This window comes from Coregonus lavaretus (assembly GCF_964263955.1).
Source record: "Coregonus lavaretus genome assembly, chromosome: 14".
Classification (NCBI taxonomy): Eukaryota; Metazoa; Chordata; class Actinopteri; order Salmoniformes; family Salmonidae; genus Coregonus; species Coregonus lavaretus.
The window spans coordinates 1343305-1366830 of record NC_140001.1 but is presented as its reverse complement, the minus strand read 5'-3'; the positions used below and the strand labels follow the sequence as shown (position 1 = coordinate 1366830).

Sequence of the window (23526 nt, the reverse complement as noted above, 5' to 3'; positions counted from 1 at the left end):
CCCTGTGTGTCTATCTCCCTCTCTATCTATCTCCCTGTGTGTCTATCTCCCTGTGTGTCTATCTCCCTGTGTGTCTATCTCCCTGTGTGTCTATCTCCCTCTCTATCTATCTCCCTGTGTGTCTATCTCCCTCTCTATCTATCTCCCTGTGTGTCTATCTCCCTGTGTGTCTATCTCCCTGTGTGTCTATCTCCCTGTGTGTCTATCTCCCTGTGTGTCTGTCTCCCTGTGTGTCTATCTCCCTGTGTATCTATCTCCCTGTGTCTCTATCTCCCTCCCTGTGTCTCTATCTCCCTCTCTATCTCCCTCTCTATCACCCTGTGTATCTATCTCCCTGTGTGTCTATCTCCCTCTCTATCTCCCTGTGTCTCTATCTCCCTCTGTGTATATCTCCCTCTTTATCTCCCTGTGTGTCTATCTCCCTGTGTGTCTATCTCCCTGTGTGTCTATCTCCCTCTCTATCTATCTCCCTCTCTGTCTATCTCCCTGTGTGTCTATCTCCCTGTGTGTCTATCTCCCTGTGTGTCTATCTCCCTGTGTGTCTATCTCCCTCTCTATCTCCCTGTGTGTCTATCTCCCTCTCTGTCTATCTCCCTGTGTGTCTATCTCCCTCTCTGTCTATCTCCCTGTGTGTCTATCTCCCTGTGTGTCTATCTCCCTGTGTGTTTATCTCCCTGTGTGTCTATCTCCCTGTGTGTCTATCTCCCTGTGTGTCTATCTCCCTGGGTGTCTATCTCCCTGTGTATCTATCTCCCTGTGTATCTATCTCCCTGTGTATCTATCTCCCTGTGTGTCTATCTCCCTGTGTCTCTATCTCCCTGTGTCTCTATCTCCCTCTCTATCTCCCTCTCTATCACCCTGTGTATCTATCTCCCTGTGTGTCTATCTCCCTCTCTATCTCCCTGTGTGTCTATCTCCCTGTGTGTCTATCTCCCTGTGTCTCTATCTCCCTGTGTCTCTATCTCCCTGTGTCTCTATCTCCCTGTGTCTCTATCTCCCTCTCTATCTCCCTCTCTATCACCCTGTGTATCTATCTCCCTGTGTGTCTATCTCCCTCTCTATCTATCTCCCTGTGTGTCTATCTCCCTATCTATCTCCCTGTGTGTCTATCTCCCTGTGTGTCTATCTCCCTCTCTGTCTATCTCCCTCTCTGTCTATCTCCCTGTGTCTCTATCTCCCTGTGTCTCTATCTCCCTGTGTGTCTATCTCCCTGTGTGTCTATCTCCCTGTGTCTCTATCTCCCTCTCTGTCTATCTCCCTGTGTGTCTATCTCCCTGTGTCTCTATCTCCCTGTGTGTCTATCTCCCTGTGTGTCTATCTCCCTCTCTATCTATCTCCCTGTGTCTCTATCTCCCTGTGTGTCTATCTCCCTATCTATCTCCCTGTGTGTCTATCTCCCTGTGTGTCTATCTCCCTGTGTGTCTCTATCTCCCTCTCTGTCTATCTCCCTGTGTGTCTATCTCCCTCTCTATCTATCTCCCTGTGTGTCTATCTCCCTGTGTGTCTATCTCCCTGTGTGTCTATCTCCCTGTGTGTCTATCTCCCTGTGTGTCTATCTCCCTGTGTGTCTATCTCCCTGTGTGTCTATCTCCCTGTGTCTCTATCTCCCTGTGTGTCTATCTCCCTGTGTGTCTATCTCCCTGTGTGTCTATCTCCCTGTGTGTCTATCTCCCTGTGTGTCTATCTCCCTGTGTCTCTATCTCCCTGTGTGTGTATCAGCACCAGCAGCAGGTAGTCCAAGCGGTGGAAAGAGCTAAACAGGTCACCATGGCTGAACTCAACGCCATCATCGGGGTACGTCTGTACACACACACACACACACACACACACACACACACACACACACACACACACACACACACACATTTGTTTTACTAACCTTGTAGGGACCAAACAATTGATTCCCATTCAAAACCTAACCTTAACGGCAACCTTAACACCAAACCACTAACCCTAAACCGAACTCCTAAAATAGCCTTTTTCCTTGTGGGGACCCACCTTGTTTTACTACACTACATGACCAAAAGTATGTGGACACCTGTTTGTCGAACATCTAATTCCAAAATCATGGGCATTAAAATGAAGTTTGTCCCCCTTTGCCGCTATAACAGCCTCCACTCTTCTGGGAAGGCTTTCCACTAGATGTTGGAACATTGCTGCGGGGACTTGCTTCCATTCAGCCACAAGAGCATTAGTGAGGTCGGGCACTGATGTTGGGCGATTAGGCCTGGCTCGCAGTCGGCGATCCAATTCATCCCAAAGGTGTTCTATGGGGTTGAGGTCAAGTCTCTGTGCAGGCCAGTCAAGTTCTTCCACACCGATCTCGACAAACCATTTCTGTATGGACCTCGCTTTGTGCACGGGGGCATTGTCATGCTGAAACAGGAAAGAGCCTTCCCCAAACTGTTGCCACAAAGTTGGAAGCACAGAATCGTCTGGAATGTCATTGTATGCTGTAGCGTTAACATTTCCCTTCACTGGAACTAAGGGGAGGGAGGGAGGGAGGGAGGGAGGCAGGCAGAGAGAGAGAGAGAGAGAGGAGAGGGGAGGGAGGAAGAGAGGGAGAGATTGGAGGAAAAAATATCCTCTGTGTACAACATAAAACGCCAAATAATGCATGCAGAGCAGAATTAGGCCGATACCCACTAATTATCAAAATCCAGAAAAGAGCCGTTAAATTCTATAACCACCTAAAAGGAAGCGATTCCCAAACCTCCATAACAAAGCCATCACTTACAGAGAGATGAACCTGGAGAAGAGTCCCCTAAGCAAGCTGGTCCTGGGGGTCTGTTCACAAACACAAACAGACCCCACAGAGCCCCAGGACAACAACACAATTAGACCCAACCAAATCATGACAAAACAAAAAGAGAATTACTTGACACATTGGAAAGAATTTACAAAAGAACTGAGCAAACAGAGAGTACACAGTGGCAGAATACCTGACCACTGTGACTGACCCAAATTTAAGGAAAGCTTTGACTATGTACAGACTCAGTGAGCATAGCCTTGCTATTGAGAAAGGCCGCCATTGGCAGTGTCCACACTGCCCACAAAATGAGTTGGAAATTGAGCTGCACTTCCTAACCTCCTGCCAAATGTATGACCATATTATAGACCAATATTTCCCTCAGATTACACAGACCCAAAAAGATTTTGAAAACAAACCCAATTTTGATAAACTCCCTTATCTACTGGGTGAAAAACCACAGTGTGCCATCACAGCAGCAATATTTGTGACCTGTTGCCACAAGAAAAGGGCAACCAGTTGTGATGTCACGAGAGGCTGTGTCCTGGAGGGACGTTACATCCCCCTGAGATGGCTGCAAACCCAGACAGCTATGGCTCCATCTGCTGGTATGGTCGGGAACTCCAACCCTCTATGGCCAATCTTCCCACGCAGCTGAAACAAATGAGGAGCTGATGAGCTGAAGGTTTGGGAAGGGAAGAGACACACTGAGAGGGTGTGTGTGGGGGGTGAAGAAACACAGTCTCCAACCTGGGCTCTCTGGAGGACAAGAGTGCTGCACGTCCACTCCCATGAGGAATATAAGGATTTGGAGATACTTACCTTTGGGAAATACTCACCTTTGGATATATGCACCTGTGGAAATACGTGAGAGACATTTGGAAGGACTTTTTGCTGGGTTGGCCACTAGCTGCAACGTGGACTACAGTAAGGCTGGGGAAAAGTTATCTGAGCGAGTGAGAATTATGATTTTGGATGTGGAAGAGACATCCCTGAACTGTTAACCCTTAAAGAGCCACAAGAGAACAGAATTTTGTTATATTTTCGTTAATTTCCCAAGACCTATAATAAAATCCTTGTTTTGTTTGAACCTTGTCTCCTTGCACTACTTGAGCAATCCCGCTGAAAGCTGTGTAGCCTCTCGTGACGTCACAGATGGTGGAGAATACGGGCAAGCTCAAGCGTTAATAGTGCATGTCAGAGGAGGATACCGAAGGTTTGATCACCCAGTTTTCCAAGTTGGCCGTAGGCTCCCCGCCGACTGAAATGGAGGACATATTGAAAGCTCTTGTTGCTGGCCAGCAAGCCCAGATGCAAGCAAACGTGGCTCTCTTGGAGGAGCAAAAGAAAGCCAACCTTCTGAAGGCAGAGGAATTGCAGTTGCAGAGACAGAGGGTTGTCCAAAATACCCGCCCAATAAAGGCAAGTGACTTTATATCTAAGATGGGAGCTACCGATGACATTGAGGCATACCTGCACGCATTTGAGGCCACGGCCACTAGGGAAGCCTGGCCCAAGCAACAGTGGGTTGGTCTGTTAGCCCCCTTTCTAACCGGGGAATCGCTGAATGCTGTCCGGGACCTGGGCCCTGACCAGGTTACTGACTATATGGCCCAGCGCTTTCACAGCTGGACCTTCCAACCAGACCAACCTCCTCGGGCGCAGATGCATGAACTTGTCCAAATCGCAAGGAAATGGCTGGATCCGCAGAGGAATACAGCAGCGGCGGTGGTGGAGGCCGTTGTGGTGGATCGTTACCTACGCGCCCTGCCTTATGAGGCAAAACGGTTCATCAGTCAACAGGCCTTGACCACAGCTGATCTGACCGTGGAAGCTGTGGAAAAGTACCAGGCCACAGCGGAGATGCTGAATGCTTCCCGAAAATACCCCAGGAGTGCGGCCCCACCACAAATGGGAAGAACCCGTCCAAAGGACCCCAAGGTCTCGAACCCAGCCACGTCAGGACTTATCCCGGCTCCAGGGGGAGCCAGAAACCAGGCGGGTCCAAGAAGAGTACACCAGGAGGGGGAAACTCGACAGTGTTACCGGTGTGGGGAGATGGGACATATCTCCTGGCAGTGTGGGAAACCAGCCGATGAACCTATGCCCACTGCGGAGTCCTCCAGCTCAGCACCCACACACCGTGTTGCCTCGCTCTTGGGAGTCGTAGATGGCGGCCCAGATCGACCCCCCACCTGCCCGGTAACTGTGAATCACCATGATGTGGAGGCCTTACTGGATTCTGGTAGCCGGGCCACCCTGGTGCGTAAGGATTTGGTGGGCCCAACGTGTCTGACCCCGGGGAAAGTCCTCCCAGTTTCCTGTGTCCATGGAGACACCAGAGAATACCCCATGACTGAACTTACAATGACCAGCACACGGGGAACCATACACACGACGGCGGGGGTGGTTGATTCCCTCCCCGTCCCTGTCCTAATTGGACGAGACTGCCCAGCCTTTTACCCACTCTGGAGAGAGTCTCAGGAGAGGATAACCCGAGTACCTCGGAAACGGAGAGGCAAGACTCATCCTGGGAAGGCTCCGGTGCAATCCTCCGAATTACTCACTCCCGCCCGGGCTCTGATAGGGATGGCAGGTGCCCAGACCGACACAGAGACGGAGCTACAGAATCTGGACAAAGAACTGTCTGGTCTGAAGGGGACCGCTGAGAGGTATCGTTTGTTAAAGCAACAGTTAGACATGAAGACAGAAGAGTTAGATATCCTCCAGGCTAAACTCCAACAGAGCTCCTTCCCTAAGCAACAGGAGGAGCTGGAGATGCTGCGCAGGACCATCGAGGAGTGTGAGGAGACCCTGCGCAGTAGTAAGGAGGTCCAGAAGAAGGCAGAGGAGAAGTACAAGGTGTTGGAGAACAAGATGAAGAATGCGGAGGCAGAGAGAGAGAAGGAACTGAAAGCTGCTCAACAGAAGCTAAACTCTGCTAAAACCAAGGCTGATGCGTTCAGTAAGAAACTCAAGGAGAGACAACAGGAGGCTGAGTCCCTGGTCCTAGAGTTGGAGGAGTTGAAGAGAGAGCAGTCTGGCAAGCACCACGGCAATGCGGACGCCCTCTCCCGGCGTGATGCCTTCTTCGCTGCCTTTACCCCGACGAGGACGTCGGTCCCGAGGAGGGGGATGTGTGATGTCACGAGAGGCTGTGTCCTGGAGGGACGTTACATCCCCCTGAGATGGCTGCAAACCCAGACAGCTATGGCTCCATCTGCTGGTATGGTCGGGAACTCCAACCCTCTATGGCCAATCTTCCCACGCAGCTGAAACAAATGAGGAGCTGATGAGCTGAAGGTTTGGGAAGGGAAGAGACACACTGAGAGGGTGTGTGTGGGGGGTGAAGAAACACAGTCTCCAACCTGGGCTCTCTGGAGGACAAGAGTGCTGCACGTCCACTCCCATGAGGAATATAAGGATTTGGAGATACTTACCTTTGGGAAATACTCACCTTTGGATATATGCACCTGTGGAAATACGTGAGAGACATTTGGAAGGACTTTTTGCTGGGTTGGCCACTAGCTGCAACGTGGACTACAGTAAGGCTGGGGAAAAGTTATCTGAGCGAGTGAGAATTATGATTTTGGATGTGGAAGAGACATCCCTGAACTGTTAACCCTTAAAGAGCCACAAGAGAACAGAATTTTGTTATATTTTCGTTAATTTCCCAAGACCTATAATAAAATCCTTGTTTTGTTTGAACCTTGTCTCCTTGCACTACTTGAGCAATCCCGCTGAAAGCTGTGTAGCCTCTCGTGACGTCACACAGTGAAGAACAAACACCATTGTAAATACAACCCATATTTATGTTTATTTATTTCCCCATTTGTACTTTAACTATTTGCACATCGTTACAACACTGTATATATACATAATATGACATTTGAAATGTCTTTATTCTTTTGGAACTTCTGAGTGTAATGTTTACTGTTAATATTTATTGTTAATATTTATTGTTTATTTCACTTTTGATTATGATGTACTTCACTTGCTTTGGCAATGTTAACATATGTTTCCCAAGACAATAAAGCCCTTAAATTAAAATGAAATTGAATTGAGAGAGACAGAGAGAGAGAGAGGTAATAGAGAGAGGGGGGTAATAGAGAGAGAGGGGTAATAGAGAGAGGGGTAATAGAGAGAGAGGTAATAGAGAGAGGGGTAATAGAGAGAGGGGTAATAGAGAGAGGGGTAATAGAGAGAGGGGGGTAATAGAGAGAGAGGGGTAATAGAGAGAGGGGTAATAGAGAGAGAGGTAATAGAGAGAGGGGTAATAGAGAGAGGGGTAATAGAGAGAGGGGTAATAGAGAGAGGGGTAATAGAGAGAGGGGGGTAATAGGGAGAGAGGGGTAATAGAGAGAGAGGGGTAATAGAGAGAGAGGGGTAATCGAGAGAGAGGGGTAATAGAGAGAGAGGGGTAATAGAGAGAGGGGTAATAGAGAGAGGGGTAATAGAGAGAGAGGGGTAATAGAGAGAGGGGTAATAGAGAGAGGGGTAATAGAGAGAGGGGTAATAGAGAGAGGGGGGTAATAGAGAGAGAGGGGTAATAGAGAGAGAGGGGTAATAGAGAGAGAGGGGTAATAGAGAGAGGGGTAATAGAGAGAGGGGTAATAGAGAGAGAGGGGTAATAGAGAGAGGGGTAATAGAGAGAGGGGTAATAGAGAGAGGGGTAATAGAGAGAGGGGGTAATAGAGAGAGGGGTAATAGAGAGAGGGGGGTAATAGAGAGAGAGGGGTAATAGAGAGAGAGGGGTAATAGAGAGAGGGGTAATAGAGAGAGAGGGGGGTAATAGAGAGAGAGGGGTAATAGAGAGAGAGGGGTAATAGAGAGAGAGGGGTAATAGAGAGAGAGGTAATAGAGAGAGAGGGGTAATAGAGAGAGGGGTAATAGAGAGAGGGGTAATAGAGAGAGGGGTAATAGAGAGAGGGGTAATAGAGAGAGGAGTAATAGAGAGAGAGGGGGTAATAGAGAGGGGGGTAATAGAGAGAGAGGGGTAATAATACCCCCCTCTCTCTATTACCCCCCTTTCTCTATTACCCCTCTCTCTCTATTACCCCTCTCTCTCTATTACCCCTCTCTCTCTATTACCCCTCTCTCTCTATTACCTCTCTCTATTACCCCTCTCTCTCTATTACACCTCTCTCTATTACCCCTCTCTCTCTATTACCCCTCTCTCTCTATTACCCCTCTCTCTCTATTACCCCTCTCTCTCTATTACCCCCATCTCTCTATTACCCCCCTCTCTATTACCCCCCTCTCTCTCTATTACCCCCCTCTCTCTATTACCCCCCTTTCTCTATTACCCCTCTCTCTCTATTACCCCTCTCTCTCTATTACCCCTCTCTCTCTATTACCCCTCTCTCTCTCTATTACCTCTCTCTATTACCCCTCTCTCTCTATTACACCTCTATCTATTACCCCTCTCTCTCTATTACACCTCTCTCTCTATTACCCCTCTCTCTCTATTACCCCTCTCTCTATTACCCCTCTCTCTCTATTACCCCTCTCTCTCTATTACCCCTCTCTCTATTACCCCTCTCTCTCTATTACCCCTCTCTCTCTATTACCCCTCTCTCTATTACCCCTCTCTCTCTATTACCCCCCTCTCTCTATTATCCCCCTCTCTATTACCCCCCTCTCTCTCTATTACCCCTCTCTCTCTATTACCCCTCTCTCTCTCTATTACCCCTCTCTCTCTATTACCCCTCTCTCTCTATTACCCCTCTCTCTATTACCCCTCTCTCTCTATTACCCCCCTCTCTCTCTATTACCCCCCTCTCTCTCTATTACCCCTCTCTCTCTATTACCCCTCTCTCTCTATTACCCCTCTCTCTCTATTACCCCTCTCTCTCTATTACCCCTCTCTCTCTATTACCCCCCTCTCTCTCTATTACCCCTCTCTCTATTACCCCTCTCTCTATTACCTCTCTCTCTCTATTACCCCTCTCTCTCTCTCTATTACCCCTCTCTCTCTATTACCCCTCTCTCTCTATTACCCCTCTCTCTATTACCCCTCTCTCTATTACCCCCCTCTCTCTCTATTACCCCTCTCTCTATTACCCCTCTCTCTATTACCCCTCTCTCTATTACCCCTTTCTCTATTACCCCCCTCTCTCTCTATTACCCCTCTCTCTCTATTACCCCTCTCTCTCTATTACCCCTCTCTCTCTATTACCCCTCTCTCTCTATTACCCATCTCTCTATTACCCATCTCTCTATTACCCATCTCTCTATTACCCCTCTCTCTTTATTACCCCTCTCTCTATTACCCCTCTCTCTCTATTACCCCTCTCTCTATTACCCCTCTCTCTCTATTACCCCTCTCTCTCTATTACCCCTCTCTATTACCCCCCTCTCTCTATTACCCCCCTTTCTCTATTACCCTCTCTCTCTATTACCCCTCTCTCTCTATTACCCCTCTCTCTCTCTATTACCCCTCTCTCTCTATTACCCCTCTCTCTCTATTACCCCTCTCTCTATTACCCCTCTCTCTCTATTACCCCCCTCTCTCTCTATTACCCCTCTCTCTCTATTACCCCTCTCTCTCTATTACCCCTCTCTCTCTATTACCCCTCTCTCTCTATTACCCCTCTCTCTCTATTACCCCTCTCTCTCTATTACCCCCCTCTCTCTCTATTACCCCTCTCTCTATTACCCCTCTCTCTATTACCTCTCTCTCTCTATTACCCCTCTCTCTCTCTCTATTACCCCTCTCTCTCTATTACCCCTCTCTCTCTATTACCCCTCTCTCTATTACCCCTCTCTCTATTACCCCTCTCTCTATTACCCCCCTCTCTCTCTATTACCCCTCTCTCTATTACCCCTCTCTCTATTACCCCTCTCTCTATTACCCCTCTCTCTATTACCCCCCTCTCTCTCTATTACCCCTCTCTCTATTACCCCTCTCTCTCTATTACCCCTCTCTCTCTATTACCCCTCTCTCTCTATTACCCATCTCTCTATTACCCATCTCTCTATTACCCCTCTCTCTCTATTACCCCTCTCTCTCTATTACCCCTCTCTCTATTACCCCTCTCTCTCTATTACCCCTCTCTCTCTATTACCCCTCTCTATTACCCCCCTCTCTCTATTACCCCCCTTTCTCTATTACCCCTCTCTCTCTATTACCCCTCTCTCTCTATTACCCCTCTCTCTCTATTACCCCTCTCTCTCTATTACCCCCTCTCTCTATTACCCCTCTCTCTCTATTACCCCCTCTCTCTATTACCCCTCTCTCTCTATTACCCCTCTCTCTCTATTACCCCCCTCTCTCTCTATTACCCCTCTCTCTATTACCCCTCTCTCTATTACCTCTCTCTCTCTATTACCCCTCTCTCTATTACCCCTCTCTCTCTCTCTATTACCCCTCTCTCTCTATTACCCCTCTCTCTATTACCCCTCTCTCTATTACCCCTCTCTCTATTACCCCCTCTCTCTCTATTACCCCTCTCTCTATTACCCCTCTCTCTATTACCCCTCTCTCTATTACCCCCCTCTCTCTCTATTACCCCTCTCTCTATTACCCCTCTCTCTCTATTACCCCTCTCTCTCTATTACCCCTCTCTCTCTATTACCCATCTCTCTATTACCCATCTCTCTATTACCCCTCTCTCTCTATTACCCCTCTCTCTCTATTACCCCTCTCTCTATTACCCCTCTCTCTCTATTACCCCTCTCTCTCTATTACCCCTCTCTATTACCCCCCTCTCTCTATTACCCCCCTTTCTCTATTACCCCTCTCTCTCTATTACCCCTCTCTCTCTATTACCCCTCTCTCTCTATTACCCCTCTCTCTCTATTACCCCCTCTCTCTATTACCCCTCTCTCTCTATTACCCCTCTCTCTATTACCCCCCTCTCTCTATTACCCCCCTTTCTCTATTACCCCCCTTTCTCTATTACCCCTCTCTCTCTATTACCCCTCTCTCTCTATTACCCCTCTCTCTCTATTACCCCTCTCTCTCTATTACCCCCCTCTCTCTATTACCCCTCTCTCTATTACCCCCCTCTCTCTATTACCCCCCTTTCTCTATTACCCCTCTCTCTCTATTACCCCTCTCTCTATTACCCCTCTCTCTCTATTACCCCTCTCTCTCTATTACCCCTCTCTCTCTCTCTATTACCCCCTCTCTCTATTACCCCTCTCTCTCTATTACCCCTCTCTCTATTACCCTCTCTCTATTACCCCCCTCTCTCTCTATTACCCCTCTCTCTATTACCCCTCTCTCTATTACCCCTCTCTCTATTACCCCTCTCTCTATTACCCCCCTCTCTCTATTACCCCTCTCTCTATTACCCCTCTCTCTCTATTACCCCTCTCTCTCTATTACCCCACTCTCTCTATTACCACCTCTCTATTACCCCTCTCTCTCTATTACCCCTCTCTATTACCCCCCTCTCTCTATTACCCCCCTTTCTCTATTACCCCTCTCTCTCTATTACCCCTCTCTCTCTATTACCCCCCTCTCTCTATTACCCCCCTTCTCTATTACCCCTCTCTCTCTATTACCCCTCTCTCTCTATTACCCCCCTCTCTCTATTACCCCTCTCTCTCTATTACCCCTCTCTCTCTATTACCCTCTCTCTCTATTACCCCCCTCTCTCTATTACCCCCTTTCTCTATTACCCCTCTCTCTCTATTACCCCCTCTCTATTACCCCTCTCTCTCTATTACCCCTCTCTCTCTCTCTATTACCCCTCTCTCTCTATTACCCCTCTCTCTCTCTATTACCCCTCTCTCTCTCTCTATTACCCCTCTCTCTCTATTACCCCTCTCTATTACCCCTCTCTCTATTACCCCTCTCTCTATTACCCCTCTCTCTATTACCCCCCTCTCTCTCTATTACCCCTCTCTCTATTACCCTTCTCTCTATTACCCCTCTCTCTATTACCCCCCCTCTCTCTATTACCCCTCTCTCTATAACCCCCCTCTCTCTCTATTACCCCTCTCTCTATTACCCCTCTCTCTCTATTACCCCTCTCTCTCTATTACCCTCTCTCTCTATTACCCATCTCTCTATTACCCATCTCTCTATTACCCATCTCTCTATTACCCCTCTCTCTCTATTACCCCTCTCTCTATTACCCCTCTCTCTCTATTACCCCTCTCTCTCTATTACCCTCTCTCTCTATTACCCCTCTCTCTCTATTACCCCTCTCTCTCTATTACCCCTCTCTCTCTATTACCCCCCTCTCTCTATTACCCCTCTCTCTATTACCCCCCTCTCTCTATTACCCCCCTTTCTCTATTACCCCTCTCTCTCTATTACCCCTCTCTCTATTACCCCTCTCTCTCTATTACCCCTCTCTCTCTATTACCCCCCTCTCTCTATTACCCCCCTTTCTCTATTACCCCTCTCTCTCTATTACCCCTCTCTCTCTATTACCCCTCTCTCTCTCTCTATTACCCCTCTCTCTCTATTACCCCTCTCTCTCTATTACCCATCTCTCTCTCTCTATTACCCCTCTCTCTCTCTCTATTACCCCTCTCTCTCTATTACCCCTCTCTATTACCCCTCTCTCTATTACCCCTCTCTCTATTACCCCCCCTCTCTCTATTACCCCTCTCTCTATTACCCCTCTCTCTATTACCCCTCTCTCTATTACCCCCCTCTCTCTCTATTACCCCTCTCTCTATTACCCTCTCTCTCTATTACCCCTCTCTCTATTACCCCTCTCTCTCTATTACCCCTCTCTCTCTATTACCCCTCTCTCTCTATTACCCCTCTCTCTCTATTACCCATCTCTCTATTACCCATCTCTCTATTACCCACTCTCTCTATTACCCCTCTCTCTATTACCCCTCTCTCTCTATTACCCCTCTCTCTCTATTACCCCTCTCTCTATATTACCCCTCTCTCTCTATTACCCCTCTCTCTCTATTACCCCTCTCTCTCTATTACCCCTCTCTCTATTACCCCCCTCTCTCTATTACCCCCCTTTCTCTATTACCCCTCTCTCTCTATTACCCCTCTCTCTATTACCCCTCTCTCTCTATTACCCCTCTCTCTCTATTACCCTCTCTCTCTCTCTATTACCTCTCTCTCTCTATTACCCCTCTCTCTCTATTACCCCTCTCTCTCTATTACCCCTCTCTCTATTACCCCTCTCTCTATTACCCCTCTCTCTCTATTACCCCTCTCTCTATTACCCCTCTCTCTATTACCCCTCTCTCTATTACCCCCTCTCTCTATTACCCCTCTCTCTCTATTACCCCTCTCTCTCTATTACCCCTCTCTCTCTATTACCCCTCTCTCTCTATTACCCATCTCTCTATTACCCATCTCTCTATTACCCCCCTCTCTCTATTACCCCCTCTTCTCTATTACCCCTCTCTCTCTATTACCCCTCTCTCTATTACCCCTCTCTCTCTATTACCCCTCTCTCTCTATTACCCCTCTCTCTCTCTCTATTACCCTCTCTCTCTCTCTATTACCCCTCTCTCTCTATTACCCCTCTCTCTCTATTACCCCTCTCTCTCTATTACCCCTCTCTCTCTCTCTATTACCCTCTCTCTCTCTCTATTACCCCTCTCTCTCTCTCTATTACCCCTCTCTCTCTATTACCCCTCTCTCTCTATTACCCCTCTCTCTCTATTACCCCCTCTCTCTATTACCCCTCTCTCTATTACCCCCCTTTCTCTATTACCCCTCTCTCTCTATTACCCCTCTCTCTATTACCCCCTCTCTCTCTATTACCCCTCTCTCTATTACCCCTCTCTCTCTATTACCCCTCTCTCTCTATTACCCATCTCTCTATTACCCCTCTCTCTCTATTACCCCTCTCTCTATTACCCCTCTCTCTCTATTACCCCTCTCTCTCTATTACTCCTCTCTCTCTATTACCCCTCTCTCTCTATTACCCCTCTCTCTATTACCCCTCTCTCTATTACCCCCCTCTCTCTATTACCCCCCTTTCTCTATTACCCCTCTCTCTCTATTACCCCTCTCTCTCTATTACCCCTCTCTCTCTATTACCCCTCTCTCTCTATTACCCCTCTCTCTCTATTACCCCTCTCTCTCTCTATTACCCCTCTCTCTCTATTACCCCTCTCTCTCTATTACCCCTCTCTCTCTATTACACCTCTCTCTCTATTACCCCTCTCTCTCTATTACCCCTCTCTCTATTACCCCTCTCTCTCTATTACCCCTCTCTCTCTATTACCCCTCTCTCTATTACCCCTCTCTCTCTATTACCCCTCTCTCTCTATTACCCCTCTCTCTATTACCCCCTCTCTCTATTACCCCCCTCTCTATTACCCCCCTCTCTCTCTATTACCCCTCTCTCTCTATTACCCCTCTCTCTCTATTACCCCTTCTATTACCCCTCTCTCTCTATTACCCCTCTCTCTCTATTACCCCCCTCTCTCTATTACCCCCCTCTCTCTATTACCCTCTCTCTATTACCCCTCTCTCTATTACCTCTCTCTCTCTCTATTACCCCTCTCTCTCTCTAATACCCCTCTCTCTCAAATACCCCTCTCTCAATTACCCCTCTCTATTACACCTCACTCTATTACCCCCCTCTCTCTCTATTACCCCCTCTCTCTATTACCCCTCTCACTATAACCCCTCTCTCTTTATACCCCTCTCTCTATTACCCCTCCTTTCTATTACCCCTCTCTCTATTACCCCTCTCATTACCCCTCTCTCTATAACCCTCTCTCTATTACCCCTCTCTCTCTATCCCCTCTCTCTCTATTACCCCTCTCTCTCTATTACCCCTCTCTCTCTATTACCCCTCTCTCTCTATTACCCCTCTCTCTCTATTACCCCCCTCTCTCTATTACCCCCCTCTCTCTCTATTACCCCCCTCTCTCTATTACCCCTCTCTCTCTATTACCCCCCCTCTCTATTACCCCCCTCTCTCTCTATTACCCCTCTCTCTATTACCCCTCTCTCTATTACCCCTCTCTCTATTACCCCTCTCTCTATTACCCCTCTCTCTCTATTACCCCTCTCTCTCTATTACCCCTCTCTCTCTATTACCCCCCTCTCTCTCTATTACCCCTCTCTCTCTATTACCCCTCTCTCTCTATTACCCCTCTCTCTCTATTACCTCTCTCTCTCTATTACCCCCCTCTCTCTATTACCCCCCTCTCTCTCTATTACCCCTCTCTCTATTACCCCCCTCTCTCTCTATTACCCCTCTCTCTATTACCCCTCTCTCTTTTACCCCTCTCTCTCTATTACCCCTCTCTCTCTATTACCCCTCTCTCTCTATTACCCCTCTCTCTATTATCCCTCTCTCTATTACCCCTCTCTCTATTACCCCTCTCTCTATTACCCCTCTCTCTATTACCTCTCTCTCTCTCTATTACCCCTCTCTCTCTCTCTATTACCCCTCTCTCTCTCTCTATTACCCCTCTCTCTCTATTACCCCTCTCTCTATTACCCCTCTCTCTATTACCCCTCTCTCTATTACCCCCCTCTCTCTATTACACCTCTCTCTATTACCCCTCTCTCTCTATTACCCCTCTCTCTCTATTACCCCTCTCTCTCTATTACCCCTCTCTCTATTACCCCTCTCTCTATTACCCCTCTCTCTATTACCCCTCTCTCTATTACCCCTCTCTCTCTGTTACCCCTCTCTCTCTCTATTACCCCCCCCCTCTCTATTACCCCTCTCTCTCTATTACCCCTCTCTCTCTATTACCCCTCTCTCTCTATTACCCCTCTCTCTATTACCCCTCTCTCTATTACCCCTCTCTATTGCCCCTCTCTCTCTATTACCCCTCTCTCTATTACCCCTCTCTCTCTATTACCCCTCTCTCTCTATTACCCCTCTCTCTCTATTACCCCTCTCTCTATTACACCTCTCTCTCTCTCTCTTAGTGTCTCTCTCTCTCTTAGTGTCTCTCTCTCTCTTAGTGTGTGTCTCTCTCTCTTAGTGTCTTTCTCTCTCTTAGTGTCGCTCTCTCTCTTAGTGTCTCTCTCTCTCTCTTAGTGTCTCTCTCTCTCTCTTAGTGTCTCTCTCTCTCTCTTAGTGTCTCTCTCTCTCTTAGTGTCTCTCTCTCTCTTAGTGTCTCTCTCTCTCTGTGTCTCTCTCTCTCTTAGTGTCTCTCTCTCTCTTAGTGTCTCTCTCTCTCTTAGTGTCTCTCTCTCTCTTAGTGTCTCTCTCTCTCTTAGTGTCTCTCTCTCTCAGTGTCTCTCTCTCTCTTAGTGTCTCTCTCTCTCAGTGTCTCTCTCTCTCAGTGTCTCTCTCTCTCTTAGTGTCTCTCTCTCTCTTAGTGTCTCTCTCTCTTAGTGTCTCTCTCTCTCTTGGTGTCTCTCTCTCTCTTAGTATCTCTCTCTCTTAGTGTCTCTCTCTGTCTTAGTGTCTCTCTCTCTCTTCGTGTCTCTCTCTCTCTTAGTGTCTCTCTCTCTTAGTGTCTCTCTCTCTTAGTGTCTCTCTCTCTCTTAGTGTCTCTCTCTCTTAGTGTCTCTCTCTCGTAGTGTCTCTCTCTCGTAGTGTCTCTCTCTCTGTTAGTGTCTCTCTCTCTCTTAGTGTCTCTCTCTCTCTTAGTGTCTCTCTCTCTCTTAGTGTCTCTCTCTCTCTCTTAGTATCTCTCTCTCTCTTAGTGTCTCTCTCTCTCTTAGTGTCTCTCTCTCTCTTAGTGTCTCTCTCTCTCTCTTAGTGTCTCTCTCTCTCTCTTAGTGTCTCTCTCTCTCTTAGTGTCTCTCTCTCTCTTAGTGTCTCTCTCTCTCTTAGTGTCTCTCTCTCTCTTGGTGCCTCTCTCTCTCTTAGTGTCTCTCTCTCTCTTAGTGTCTCTCTCTCTTAGTGTCTCTCTCTCTCTTAGTGTCTCTCTCTCTTAGTGTCTCTCTCTCTTAGTGTCTCTCTCTCTCTTAGTGTCTCTCTCTCTCTTAGTGTCTCTCTCTCTTAGTGTCTCTCTCTCTCTTAGTGTCTCTCTCTCTCTTAGTGTCTCTCTCTCTCTTAGTGTCTCTCTCTCTTAGTGTCTCTCTCTCTCTCTTAGTGTCTCTCTCTCTCTTAGTGTCTCTCTCTCTCTCTTAGTATCTCTCTCTCTCTTAGTGTCTCTCTCTCTCTCTTAGTATCTCTCTCTCTCTTAGTGTCTCTCTCTCTCTTAGTGTCTCTCTCTCTTAGTGTCTCTCTCTCTCTTAGTGTCTCTCTCTCTCTCTTAGTATCTCTCTCTCTCTTAGTGTCTCTCTCTCTCTTAGTGTCTCTCTCTCTTAGTGTCTCTCTCTCTCTTAGTGTCTCTCTCTCTTAGTGTCTCTCTCTCTTAGTGTCTCTCTCTCTCTTAGTGTCTCTCTCTCTCTTAGTGTCTCTCTCTCTTAGTGTCTCTCTCTCTTAGTGTCTCTCTCTCTCTTAGTGTCTCTCTTTCTTAGTGTCTCTCTCTCTCTTAGTGTCTCTCTCTCTTAGTGTCTCTCTCTCTTAGTGTCTCTCTCTTAGTGTCTCTCTCTTAGTGTCTCTCTCTCTCTCTTAGTGTCTCTCTCTCTCTTAGTGTCTCTCTCTCTCTTAGTGCCTCTCTCTCTCTTAGTGTGTCTCTTTCTCTTAGTGTCTCTCTCTCTTAGTGTCTCTCTCTCTCTTAGTGTCTCTCTCTCTTAGTGTCTCTCTCTCTCTCTTAGTGTCTCTCTCTCTCTTAGTGTCTCTCTCTCTCTTAGTGTCTCTCTCTCTTAGTGTCTCTCTCTCTTAGTGTCTCTCTCTCTCTTAGTGTCTCTCTCTCTCTTAGTGTCTCTCTCTCTCTTAGTGTCTCTCTCTCTCTTAGTATCTCTCTTAGTGTCTCTCTCTCTCTTAGTGTCTCTCTCTCTTAGTGTCTCTCTCTCTCTCTTAGTGTCTCTCTCTATTACCCCTCTCTCTCTATTACCCCTCTCTCTATTACCCCTCTCTCTATTACCCCTCTCTATTGCCCCTCTCTCTCTATTACCCCTCTCTCTATTACCCCTCTCTCTCTATTACCCCTCTCTCTATTACCCCTCTCTCTCTATTACCCCTCTCTCTATTACACCTCTCTCTCTCTCTCTCTTAGTGTCTCTCTCTCTCTTAGTGTCTCTCTCTCTCTTAGTGTGTGTCTCTCTTTCTTAGTGTCTTTCTCTCTCTTAGTGTCGCTCTCTCTCTTAGTGTCTCTCTCTCTCTCTTAGTGTCTCTCTCTCTCTCTTAGTGTCTCTCTCTCTCTCTTAGTGTCTCTCTCTCTCTTAGTGTCTCTCTCTCTCTTAGTGTCTCTCTCTCTCTGTGTCTCTCTCTCTCTTAGTGTCTCTCTCTCTCTTAGTGTCTCTCTCTCTCTTAGTGTCTCTCTCTCTCTTAGTGTCTCTCTCTCTCTTAGTGTCTCTCTCTCTCAGTGTCTCTCTCTCTCTTAGTGTCTCTCTCTCTCAGTGTCTCTCTCTCTCAGTGTCTCTCTCTCTCTTAGTGTCTCTCTCTCTCTTAGTGTCTCTCTCTCTTAGTGTCTCTCTCTCTCTTGGTGTCTCTCTCTCTCTTAGTATCTCTCTCTCTTAGTGTCTCTCTCTGTCTTAGTGTCTCTCTCTGTCTTAGTGTCTCTCTCTCTCTTAGTGTCTCTCTCTCTCTTAGTGTCTCTCTCTCTTAGTGTCTCTCTCTCTTAGTGTCTCTCTCTCTCTTAGTGTCTCTCTCTCTTAGTGTCTCTCTCTCGTAGTGTCTCTCTCTCGTAGTGTCTCTCTCTCTGTTAGTGTCTCTCTCTCTCTTAGTGTCTCTCTCTCTCTTAGTGTCTCTCTCTCTCTTAGTGTCTCTCTCTCTCTCTTAGTATCTCTCTCTCTCTTAGTGTCTCTCTCTCTCTTAGTGTCTCTCTCTCTCTTAGTGTCTCTCTCTCTCTCTTAGTGTCTCTCTCTCTCTTAGTGTCTCTCTCTCTCTTAGTGTCTCTCTCTCTCTTAGTGTCTCTCTCTCTCTTGGTGCCTCTCTCTCTCTTAGTGTCTCTCTCTCTCTTAGTGTCTCTTTCTCTTAGTGTCTCTCTCTCTTAGTGTCTCTCTCTCTCTTAGTGTCTCTCTCTCTTAGTGTCTCTCTCTCTTAGTGTCTCTCTCTCTCTTAGTGTCTCTCTCTCTTAGTGTCTCTCTCTCTTAGTGTCTCTCTCTCTTAGTGTCTCTCTCTTAGTGTCTCTCTCTCTTAGTGTCTCTCTCTCTCTTAGTGTCTCTCTCTCTCTTAGTGTCTCTCTCTCTCTTAGTGTCTCTCTCTCTTAGTGTCTCTCTCTCTCTTAGTGTCTCTCTCTCTCTTAGTGTCTCTCTCTCTCTCTTAGTGTCTCTTTCTCTTAGTGTCTCTCTCTCTTAGTGTCTCTCTCTCTCTTAGTGTCTCTCTCTCTTAGTGTCTCTCTCTCTTAGTGTCTCTCTCTCTCTTAGTGTCTCTCTCTCTTAGTGTCTCTCTCTCTTAGTGTCTCTCTCTCTTAGTGTCTCTCTCTTAGTGTCTCTCTCTCTTAGTGTCTCTCTCTCTCTTAGTGTCTCTCTCTCTCTTAGTGTCTCTCTCTCTCTTAGTGTCTCTCTCTCTTAGTGTCTCTCTCTCTCTTAGTGTCTCTCTCTCTCTTAGTGTCTCTCTCTCTCTCTTAGTGTCTCTCTCTCTCTTAGTGTCTCTCTCTCTCTTAGTGTCTCTCTCTCTTAGTGTCTCTCTCTCTTAGTGTCTCTCTCTCTTAGTGTCTCTCTCTTAGTGTCTCTCTCTCTTAGTGTCTCTCTCTCTCTTAGTGTCTCTCTCTCTCTTAGTGTCTCTCTCTCTTAGTCTGTCTCTCTCTCTTAGTGTCTCTCTCTCTTAGTGTCTCTCTCTCTCTTAGTGTCTCTCTCTCTCTTAGTGTCTCTCTCTCTCTCTTAGTATCTCTCTCTCTCTTAGTGTCTCTCTCTCTCTTAGTGTCTCTCTCTCTTAGTGTCTCTCTCTCTTAGTGTCTCTCTCTCTCTTAGTGTCTCTCTCTCTCTTAGTGTCTCTCTCTCTTAGTGTCTCTCTCTCTTAGTGTCTCTCTCTCTCTTAGTGTCTCTCTCTCTCTTAGTGTCTCTCTTTCTTAGTGTCTCTCTCTCTCTTAGTGTCTCTCTCAGTGTCTCTCTCTCTTAGTGTCTCTCTCTTAGTGTCTCTCTCTCTCTCTTAGTGTCAATTCAATTCAATTCAATTCGCTTTATTGGCATGACGTAACAATGTACATATTGCCAAAGCTTACTTTGGATATTTACAATATAAAAAATAAATAAAAATGAGAATCAAAAATTGTCAACGGGACAACAGTAACAACAATAACCAACGGTCAATATAACCATACATTCAACAATAACAATAATCATACAGTTGAGGACATGTGCAGGTTTATTGGTCTGTCAGACACTGTCCCTCAACTTATGGCAGGCAGCAATGTAGTGCGCTGCCAACCCACAGCTCTCTGCGTCCTCCCCCAACAGGATGGGTAGCCTATCCTCATCAGAGAGGTCTTTAAAACCTTGAATAAGGATTTCAAATTTGGGGAAATGACACTCTCTAATTGTTTTATATTTTTGACATTTTGTCAGGAAATGCAGCTCCGTCTCAGGTTCTGCTGTTGTGCAGTGGTTGCACAGCCTTTCCTCTACAGGGAGCCAGGTTTTCCTGTGTCTACCCTTCTCAATGGCAAGGCTGTGCTCACTGAGCCTGTACTTTGTCAAGGTTTTTCTAAGGTTTTGATCAGTAACCATGGTCAAATATTTAGCCATAGTGTACTGTCGATTTAGGGCCAGATAGCACTGCATTTTGCTTTGTGTTTGTGCTTGTGTTTCCCAATAAGCAATGTAGTTTTGTTTTGACTGTGTTGTAATTTGGTTTATTCTGATTGATTGGATGTTCTGGTCCTGAGGCTTCAGTGTGTTAGTAGAACAGGTTTGTGAACTCAGCCCCAGGACCAGCTGGATGAGGGGACTCTTTTCTTTGCTCAGCTCTTGGCATTGCAGGGCTTGGTAATGATATGAGAGGGGGTCACTGTATTTTAGATGTTTCCAAAACTTAATTGCTCTTTTTTGAGTTTTTATTATTAGTGGATATTGGCCTAATTCTGCCCTGCATGCATTGTTTGTAGTTTTCCTCTGGACACGTAGGAGAATCTTACAGAACTCTGCATGTAGGGTTTCAATGGGGTGTTTGTCCCATTTGATGAAATCTTGTTTTGCAAGTGGACCCCACACCTCGCTGCCATAAAGTGCAATTGGTTCAATGACATATTCAATTAGTTTTAGCCAAATTTTAATAGGTATTTCAATTTGAATTTGCTTTTTAATGGCGTAGAATGCCCTGCGTGCTTTCTCTCTCAGTTCATTCACTGCCTCATTAAGGTGTCCAGTTGAGCTTATTTTTAAACCTAAGTAATTGTAGTGTGTACAGTACTCTATATATTTTGTACCAATTGAGAACTTTGGTCTAATTCCCTGAGATCTGGATCTTCTCTGGAAAATCATTATTTTGGTCTTTTTGGGGTTTACTGCCAGGGCCCAGGTCTGGCAGTACTGCTCTAGCAGGTCCAGGCTCTGCTGTAGGCCAGGTGCTGTGGGTGACAGCAGGCATAGGTCATCTGCGAAGAGTAGGCATTTAACTTCTGAATTGTGGAGACTAACACCAGGGGCTGAGGATTTTTCTAGAATAGTGGCCAATTCGTTAATGTAAATATTGAAGAGTGCAGGGCTCAGATTGCAACCCTGACGAAGGCCCCGCCCCTGGTTAAAGAATTCTGTCCTTTTCTTACCAATTTTAATGCTGCACGTATTGCCAGTATACATTGATTTAATTATGTCATATGTTTTACCCCCTACACCACTTTCAATAACTTTGTAGAACAGTCCTGTATGCCAAATAGAATCAAATGCTTTTTGGAAGTCGATAAAGCAAGTGTATATTTTGGTATTATTTTGGTGGACATGTTTATCTATCAGGGTGTGTAAGGTGTAAATATGATCAGTTGTGCGATGTTTTGGTATAAATCCAATTTGGCTTTTACTCAAGACATTGTGCTTATTAAGGAAGTTTAGAACTCTTACATTGATGATACTACAGAAAACCTTCCCCAGGTTACTGTTCACACAAATGCCTCTGTAATTGTTAGGGTCAAATTTGTCTCCATTCTTAAAGATTGGGGTTATGAGTCCTTGATTCCAGATGTCAGGGAAATAACCTACACTCAGGATCAAATTAAACAATTTTAATATAGCCAATTGAAATTTTGCACTAATGAGTTTGAGCATTTCATTTAGGATGCCATCAGGTCCGCAGGCTTTTTTAAATTTGAGAGCCTGAAGTTTCTTATAGAGCTCCTGGTCAGTAATTGGGGAGTCCAATGGGTTTTGATTGTCCTTTATAGCTTTTTCTAATCCATTCAACTTCTCATGGATTTGGCGTTGTTCTGCGTTTGTGTCAATTTGAACGGTGTTGTAGAGTGTTTTGAAATGGGTTGTCCATATGTCACCATTTTGTATTGCTAATTCCTCTTGTTTAGATTTTTTTAGTTTTTTCCAATTTTGCCAAAAGTTGTTTGTGTTTATGGACTCCTCAATTAGTGTCAGCTGCTTGCTGTTGTACTGTGCTTTTTTGGTTCTGAGTGTACGTTTATAGAGTTTTAAAGTCTCACAGTAATGAAGGCGTAATTCACCATTATTTGAGTCTCTGTGCTTTTGGTTGGATAGTGTTCTAAGTTTTTTCCTTATAATTTTACAATCTGCATCAAACCAGTTGTCATCTGTGATTTTTTTAGTTTTGTTTTTTATCAATTTCAATTGTGCTTCTTTTGCCGTTTGCCTGAATATATAGTTGATGTTTCGTACTGCTAGATTGATGCCTTCTTTACTGTGAGTGAATGTGGTATCCAGAAAGTTATCTAAGAGTGTTTGGATATTTTGGTTCCAGGTTGCTTTCTGGTATTCTTCTGTGCTGTTTTGGGCCCATCTGTATGAATTTCTGATGTTGTACAGCTTACTGGGCTGTGAATGTGTGGTTGTTTCCAGGTCTGTTCTTTTGAGGAACAACGTAATTTGGCTGTGATCAGACAGAGGTGTTAGTGGCTTGACAGTGAATGAGCTGAGAGAGAAAGGGTCCATGTCTGTGATCATATAGTCTACTGTACTGTGGCCAAGAGGTGAGCAGTAGGTGAATCTCCCCAAAGAGTCCCCCCGTAACCTACCATTGACAAAGTACAGACCCAGGCTTCTACAGAGCTGCAAAAGATCCCTTCCGTTTTTGTTGACGGTGCTGTCACTGTTGTTTCTATGGGGGAGATTAAGATAGTTAGAAACAGTATGGTCTGTAATAAAGCTGTCCCCTCGTGTGCTCGTTAGATCAGGTAGTGTTCCTGTGCGCGCATTTGTGTCCCCACAGATGAGCACATTTCCCTGGGCCTGGAAATGGCACGTCTCTTCCTCGAGGGTGGGGAAGATCTCCTCTGAGTAATATGGGGATTCTGAGGGGGGGATATATATTGCGCAAAGGAACACATCTTTTCCTGTCAGTACAAGTTCTTTTTTTAGTTTTAACCAAATGTGGTATTTGCCAATTTTGAGGGGATCAATTAGATTTTGTAGTTCGGATTTGTACCAAATGATCAATCCTCCAGAGTCTCTGCCTCTATTGACAGAGCTGTGTTTCTGTGATGGCACAATGATCTCTCTGTAGCCTGTGGGACAGTGAGTGACAACGTCAGCCTTACACCATGTCTCCTGCAGAATGATGACGTCAACATCTTTCAGATTTTTGTTGAACTCCAGTGCTAAACTCTTCAGACCAAAGGTTGATGAGTTTAGACCCTGAATGTTCCACATGCTAACTGATAGTGATTTCATGTTGCAAAAAGAAAGAGTAGCAGTCAGAAACACAGTAACGATTAACTAATAAGTTGTTAAGAGCGAGATAAACAGGATA

The 23526-nt window shown here is 46.2% G+C and overlaps 1 protein-coding gene across 1 annotated transcript in view; it reads left to right on the top strand.

Annotated features, from left to right (window-relative positions):
• The window catches only part of LOC311141338 (transducin-like enhancer protein 4), a gene marked incomplete at both ends in the record, with an annotated part of 114914 nt that overhangs the window by 41704 nt on the left and 49684 nt on the right, over positions 1 to 23526 (top strand). Inside the window, one exon of the mRNA XM_084176633.1 lies at positions 1720 to 1794. Coding sequence (XP_084032759.1) covers positions 1720 to 1794 — 75 coding nt within the window. The remainder of the gene's footprint in view (positions 1 to 1719; positions 1795 to 23526) is intronic.